Source organism: Sinocyclocheilus anshuiensis, unplaced genomic scaffold (assembly GCF_001515605.1).
Source record: "Sinocyclocheilus anshuiensis isolate Anshui unplaced genomic scaffold, SAMN03320099.WGS_v1.1 scaffold656, whole genome shotgun sequence".
Lineage (NCBI taxonomy): Eukaryota > Metazoa > Chordata > Actinopteri > Cypriniformes > Cyprinidae > Sinocyclocheilus > Sinocyclocheilus anshuiensis.
The window spans coordinates 2,200,456-2,208,255 of record NW_015555829.1 but is presented as its reverse complement, the minus strand read 5'-3'; the positions used below and the strand labels follow the sequence as shown (position 1 = coordinate 2,208,255).

At 35.9% G+C, this 7,800-nt stretch overlaps 1 protein-coding gene across 2 annotated transcripts in view; it reads right to left on the bottom strand.

Moving 5' to 3' along the window:
* Positions 1-3,203: 3,203 nt before the first annotated feature.
* LOC107675359 (tomoregulin-2-like) overlaps positions 3,204-7,800 on the bottom strand; it is a 67,011-nt gene continuing 62,414 nt past the window's right edge. For both annotated transcript variants that reach the window (XM_016469663.1, XM_016469664.1), the window contains exons 6-10: positions 5,874-6,022; positions 5,512-5,571; positions 5,298-5,421; positions 4,161-4,319; positions 3,204-3,584 (exon numbers count right to left, since the gene is read on the bottom strand). In XM_016469663.1, coding sequence (XP_016325149.1) covers positions 3,488-3,584; positions 4,161-4,319; positions 5,298-5,421; positions 5,512-5,571; positions 5,874-6,022 — 589 coding nt within the window. In that variant the 3' untranslated portion in view covers positions 3,204-3,487. The remainder of the gene's footprint in view (positions 3,585-4,160; positions 4,320-5,297; positions 5,422-5,511; positions 5,572-5,873; positions 6,023-7,800) is intronic.

Here is a 7,800-nt window from a genome sequence, read left to right as displayed (position 1 = left end):
CATGCATAACTTAGATATCTGTTTGGGAGTGTTATCAAAGGACAAGGACAAGAATCTAACATAAAATAAACTTTATCTCCCATATCCGTTCATTTCCTGAGACTGAGGCGATTACCTCCCTCTCCTAGGCTCAGGCTGCCTGCATGCACATACATAAGCACAGAAAACCACTGCTTATGTTTCCTATGTTGTAGTTTGGTGGGGTATGTGTCTTCTCCTGTCGTGTGCTCAGACTACACAAATCAAAAAGCATCACCCAAGTGACCCCACATCCACACATGGATATCGACAGATAGGTCAGGCCAAAACAAATCACATATACTTAAAGGGATAGTTCACCCAAAAACATTTACTCACCCTCACATCGTTCCAAACCTGTAAGACTTTCTTTATTTTGTGGAGCGCAAAAGATATTCTGAAGAATGTTGGAAACCAAACATTTTTTGGTGACAATTGACTTCCAATGTATGGACAAAAAACACTGAGACATTTCTCAACATATCTTCTTTTATGTTCCATAAAAGAAAGTCAGTCATACAGGTTTGGACTGACATGAAGGTGAATAAATGACAATAGAATTCACTTTTTCTTTTGGTGAATTATCCCATTAAAAAAGCTTTCTAGTTTCTTAAGGCTTAAGCTATTCCATAATCAGCCATTGCATAGTGCAGTGAGGCCTGACCTCTGCAGGTAGAAGGTACTCACTGCACTAAAAATAAATATAATAAATACAATAAAATAAATAAATAAATAAACAAACTTTCGGTTTAGCATTGGTATTTCAAAAACCCAGTCGAGACTACAAACCACAAAACATGAAAGCAAAGAAAATAAGTGCATGATAGGGACAAATTATTATATTTTTGGACCACATGTGACAATGTTTCAGTAAATGAATGCATGCTGCAGCTGGATAATGATACTGTAAAACATCTCAGTAATGTGTAGTTTCCTGTCAGTTACGTAAAAACACCCTGTTGTTGATTCTGTTTAATGAGAGTTGTCTTTCTATAGTCGTTCTTAATCTTAATCGTTTTTCTTATTAGTTTCGTGTTATTCGTGACTGTTATTGAGATGTCACTCAAATAGCGTTGCATGATTTGTGCTTCAGCTTCATGGGAAAATTCCTGAGTATGCAAAGACATGTCACTGCAAAGCACACTAAAGTTATGCCTGTGTTATATATAATTGCTACCTTTGTTAAAAACTTGGATGGCTTCGCTTGTAACAGGTTCTTCAGTTTGACTCTTAGGTGAATGCAAATTGTTCGGTGCCTGTGAGAGATTGCGCTTGTGGCATCACAGTAATGAAAACGAAAAAGACTTCAGTCTTCATTAGCTGAATGATAGCAGACCGATTTCTTTCTTTTGCCTCTAGGACCTTTTGACCAGTGATGAAAAAAGCAGTAGATGGAAAAAAATTGAGAGATAATTTGACAAATTTCCCTCAAATCTTGATGGCCCTGAAAAACAGTATTTTTCAAAGCCCTCTTACCCACCCATATTAAATGCCATTCCCTTGCTTTATTAATTTATTTATTTTTGTGAAGAATGTCACAAGTTTCACATTTCATAAATCACATTTATTTTTATTTATATATTTTAAAGCAGTGCTTCCCAGCCAGGTCAGGGTATAGCTAAAAAAATGAATCACTGTTAAATGGCTACTGTGTGCTGAATGACGTCCAGTGTAATATAAGTAAAAAGGAATACATTTCTGGTTTGGTTCAAAAGCTTGTAATGGTTCTGGTTGAGACTGAGATACAATGAAATAATGGCATTCAACTAAAAGCAAATGTATTGATTGTAAACTTGTGTTAAGACTTATGAAGGTGGTGGAATGGATCAGATAAGTGCTTTCTTCACTGGCTTGGCAACTGATTCAGCGTTGCTGAGAATGCAAAGTATGTCTACTATGTACCTCTTCTTTCACTTTAGTCCTGTTTGACTGGAGCTCTATTAGTCGACCAAGAAAGCAAAGTGAAAATCATATACCAAATTCATAGTCTTTACTGCATCACAGTGTCACCAGGGCTACAATTCCATCCTGCATTGAGCCTGAGAATAAAGGGTCTGCTTAGTGGAAGCAGAACACAAACATACAAATGTATACTCATTTTCATTAAGGCTCTCTCTTACCCCTGTGGCACACTGACTGTCAGACAGGAAGTGTAGGAACTCCACTGGACTGGTCTGGGGATGAAGTAGGAACGTCCGGAATTCCTTAGTCCTAAAGGGTCCCGGCCTCCACATGACCTTTAAAGGTCAGTATATTCTCTCTATCTCTCCTGTTTTTAAAAAAAATGTTTTTATTAAAATAACTTAGTTACCGACAGTATCATGTGTAATTACTAGTTTTGTTTGAAGCTACACTATTAATGTGCATTTGTCTTTTTTTCCATTTTTTTCTGCCTTTTCTGTTTTTGCTGGGGTAAAAATGGCCACAAAAGAAAACAAAGATAATTAAAATTATATTGGATAAGTCTTTTTTGAGAGGAAAATAATGATAATTTTGAAATTTACCCCTATTTTTTTTTTAATGAAACATCTTATGCTCACCAAGGCTACATTTATTTCATCAAAAATACAGTAAAAAGACTTATATTTTGTAATATTATTACAATTTTAAATAACCATTCTCTGTTTTAAAATGTAATTTATTCCTCTGTTGGCAAAGCAGCCTTTAGTGTCACATGATCCTTCAGAAATCAGAAACATTTAGAAATTCAGAAACATTTCTTATTATCATCAATGCTGAAAATAGTTGCACTGCTTAATATTTTTGTGGAAACTGTGACATATTTTTACAGGATTCTTTAATGAACAAAGAATTCAAAAGAACAACATTATTTTAAATACAATCTTTGTAACATTAGAAATGTATTTACTGTCACAATTTAATGTGTCCTTTCTGAATATCTTTTCATTTATTTATTTATTTTGTAAATGTTGCTGATATCAAACTTTTAAACTATAATTTACATGATTGGGGTCTCTGGGACACCAAACATTAAAAACAGCAAAATAAATCTTTATTTATAATAAATTGTTGAATCACCTCTCTAGAAACCCCTGAAACTGACCATATACCTTCAAGTTAGATCCTTTAAAAGGCATGGCATCCACAAAAGAATAAAGAAAAAGAAAAAAACACACTGTGCTTTGTGATATAAATTATTTATTTACATTACAGAAAAAGGACCCCATCAAGACAAACAAATTAACTATTGGAAATATTACCCATACATAACCAAATAACAGGACTTGTCCTATCATGGTGTCCTAAAATTCTCTGTTTGTGTCCTGTGCCACAGGTGCAAGGCATCGTGTGTAGAACCCATCGTCCTCCGATATATCTGCACCATGGTCCTCCATCCCTCCATCCCATCATCCAGCAGGATGCAGTGTCTCTGTGGGGATGGAGAGCAAGTTTCTTATTTTCTGTCCTCTGTCCAAACTACGTTTCCCATGATTCTCTGCTCACGGGCTCAAATGAGGCGGGTGGAGGCGCGCAGGGTGTTTTCAGAGTTGTAGTGCATTGTGTTCTGCTTCTGTCGGTTGATTCTGTTGGTCCGTGGGCACTTCCTGCAGAGGAAGGAAGCAAAAGGACATCCTTATCATTCATATAACTTACTTCCACCAGGCAGCTCTACGTTATTTCTAATCAAAACAATGCCTGGAAGGAAAAAACTCATATTTCAGAGCTTAAAAAAAGCCTTTGCTATAAAATAGCTACTTATTTAGAGTTTGGATTGGAAGTTTTTAAAAGAATGTTTCATGCTGATATGACTTGAAAGTTAGAGAATCTTTGTTCTAAAGGGGCTGTTTCTTTCACTGGAGAAAATAATAAATAAATGAATACTGACAATGAAGCTAAATTAACAATGATTGAACATATTGAACACATTTACTTTTCTGATGTGTAAAGTAAATATTACAGGAGATGGGTGAGTTATTTTATGTGCACACACACCCTTCAACAATGACCTTTCATGGAGTGTAAAGTGTGTTATTCTGCAGACTCCTGCTGGCAGGAACTCTCACTCTATGAAGAGCTGCGAGTGTGTGCGATCTATCTACCCAGGAGGTAGCTGTCCTCTGCTTTGTTTCGCAGTAGCACATTGTGTGTGATATAATGCTGTGGTGTGTGTTTATACTCACCGGGTGATACACAGCACCACTACACATATGATGGCCACCTGCAGAATCCCAATGACAGACGCGATGAGGACGTAGCGGAGCTTTCCAGAGCCAGGCACCACATACAGCACATTATACTCCTTAGTGTCACACTGTGGACCACTGAATCCTGAGAGACAGCTGAAGAAAAGAGGAAGAAACACAGCGTTATATCCTTATTAGATTAGATGTGTGTGCTTGAGTCCTCTGTTGATTTATTCAGGTTGTTTTAAAGAGTCTACTCTCTCTGTAATATCTCTGTTCACACACATACTTCAGTGTTTCTCGCTCTCAAAGTCTTTCCTTAGAAACACCCGCTGTTGTACTGCAGCACCTGCCAGAGAGACTCTCCTGTTCTGTCTTATTATTTCTCTCTAGTTCCTTTTCTTTTGTTTATCTGTGACTGTTAATATGAGTTTCACAACTTGAACAGCCAATTATTTTTTATAAGCTGATGTGTGCAGTATTCCTGTTTAATACCTTCTTCTGTCCCAGTTTAATCTGTAGAAATGACTTGTAGATTGAATTCCTTAAAAAATGTAACAATCAAACAATGACATTTGGAGTTTTTTTTTTTTTTTGGTGACAGCACCATCTGTTTGTACTACCAATGAAAGACCAAGGTTAATATTGTTAACTAAAGCTCAAACCATAAAACTTAAACATATTTTACTTCTGCTAGTTGCCAAGAAAACATACCCCATTTTCATTTAGTTTAACCACATTTAACTAAATAAAGCACTAAAATAACTAAAACCATAATTAAAACTAATAAAAACTATACAGACATAAAAAAAAATACAAAACAAAATTACTAAAACTTAAAAATGAAAATGGAAAAGCATACAAACAAATTCAAACAGCTAATAAAAACTATAATAATATGTCAATGATACTAAAATAACACTGAAAAAAGGGGAGTGTTTGGAAAACTTGTTTTTTTTTTAATGAGGCAGATCTTTCTTGGTTTGAACACTAGGGGGAGACGAGGATCTGTGATACAGTGTTACATTCACTATCATAAAAGGTGTATGTCTAACACACACACTTATTCCCAATGTATTTTTGTAGACAGGATACACTGCCGTAATCAGAAACATAATGAGTGTGTGTGTGTACCTGCAGGACGGTGTTGAGAGCATGTTGGGATATTCACAGTCTCCGTGAACACAATAGTTCTTATAGCGCTCAGGGCAGGGGATGTACAGCCCTCTTGCCACCTCTGAAACCTCAGGCTTCTCCTCTATAATTCAAACACAGTGGGTCAGAACAGCTAAAATTCACGGGCACTTCAAAATTAAAATCAACTTTTTATAATTAAACACCCACCCACCTGTGTAGTCTGTCCTGGCATATTGTCCGTCTCCTGCTTTGGTGCCTGTAATCATGTCGCCTACAAGATAGGAATGAATGCAGATGTTAAAATGAACAGATCTGCTGGTTACATAATACAACACTTTCCCCCCCTCATTTGTACATTGTCATTTTGAAGATATCATCTGGGAAATTGCTATATTCCAGAGACGAATGATCATATGAACATGAATGAACTTGATTATGTAACAGTTATTTATAATGTTCATCTTTACACGTGTTCTCTGTTGTCTTATATAAATGCAAATTGAATGGAAGACGACGTCATGTAACAAAATGATATAAAGCAATCATAAATGTTTGTTAATCTGCTCTTCTTACCCTGACAGTGACCTAGGAACTTGACCTCGATTCGTTCCTGCCGCTGACACGACACCTCTTTTACCTGGCAGGGGTTGTCATAGGAACGGCCGTCTGATGCACACACGGGGTTAAAACTGATGTGGGAGCAGTCGATGTTACAGACGCACCTGTGTTGTGAGAAACCGCAGAGTAAATGCCAATTACTGACAAATCAAAGACCGTGAAAAAGATCATTAAACAAGCGTCACACCTTGTTTGATCAAGCTGTCAGCTAAGAATAACTCTTCAGACATGCAAACTGGGGACTCAGAGTAATTGCTGTAGGGGATTTGGGGATTCACTTCTGATATTGATGTAAACATTTCACTATTCAATTAATATTTTTCAGGGCCTCTTTGGAAATAATGCAACTTTATTATGGCCCTTTACCAGATTGTATTAATATATTAGGTGAAAAAGGAAAGGAAATGATGGGGAGAAGAGAAGGAAACAGTGTCGAGAAATGTAACAAAGCAGATTAGAAGGCTGGTCAGCCAAATGAACAGTGGGGCTCAATCTAGGCTCTACATCACAGCTCTAGGGATGGGAAACAATGTAGATTTACTGATTCAATTCTGATTCACAAAACAGATTCATTTGGGTTATGATGTCAATTTTGTGTACATGTGATTATAAAGGACAGTGTTTTAGATTGATTCAAAGCAATAACTCTTTTTGAACTATTTATTAAAAGAATAGGCTCATAAGAGTCACTCGTTTTGTGAACTGGCTTACACTGATTACGCTGTATGTTTTGATTCACTAAAAAGAGGCAGCTCATCAGTTTGAATCAAACACATTGGTTTGTTTTTGCATGCAGTCTGTGAGGAAAACTTAATAGAAAGACGTTATTTTGTGGTACACCATCTTTTTAAAACATCACATTAAATATAGATTTTAAGAATAATAAAAAAATCAATCAAACTGTTTATGGCATGCAGCAAATGAACTTATGCTATGCTATCATTCAAACGTTTGGGTTCGGAAAGATTTTTACTTTTTTAATGTTTTTTTTTTAATGATAAGTCTCTTATGGTGATAAAGGCTGCATTTATTTGATCAAAAATACTGTAAAAATAATATTGTGAAATATTTTAAATACAAATATTAATATATTAATAAAACATATATTATACGATCCCTCAGAAATCATTCTAATATGCTGACTAAGAGCTGAAGAAACAGTTCTTATTATTATCAATGTTGAAAACAGTTATTGCTTTTTTTTTATTATAAAAAGTATACAACACAACAAATAAAAATATAAATAACATCTACACAGCAAATTTTGTCCCACAAACAACATACTTGCCAGGAAAGGACAGTCTTAAGTATTTCGTTTATTCTGTTGCTGGAAGATTCAATCAATCAAACGAACACTTGTTTTTATGCCTACAAGAAAATTGCTTTTGTAAGAGCCAGTTCTGCAAAGGGTGAACATTATGGATTTAATGTACACCTCTCCATCATGTATGAGTGTGTTAAGCTCAGCATTTTCACAGGCGTCCTGCCTTCTACGGCCCTGCAACATACACAGATTACAATGGTAAAAAATACTGGCCCCTTTACAAAAGGTCTGCATCAGCGGGAACTGCAACCTCGCATAAACATTAACTGACATTCATAATTGCCCATTTGGCTTGAGGCTGGATGAATTACCATTAGAAACAGATTAACAGCAACATCATCAAACGTTTTTATGATGTGACTACTCTATAAATGTTTATAAGGGTGTCAAGATTGCAAATGTAATGAGTAAAGTCTGTTTTTCATCTTCTCGTATCAGCGTGAAGCTAGAAGGGAAGGCTCAAGAAAGAATGGGGATTGGATCGAACTGGATGCTGCAGTGATTTTCAATCTATAGCACATTCTTGAGTCTATCATCTCAGGGGCTTAATGACTAGCA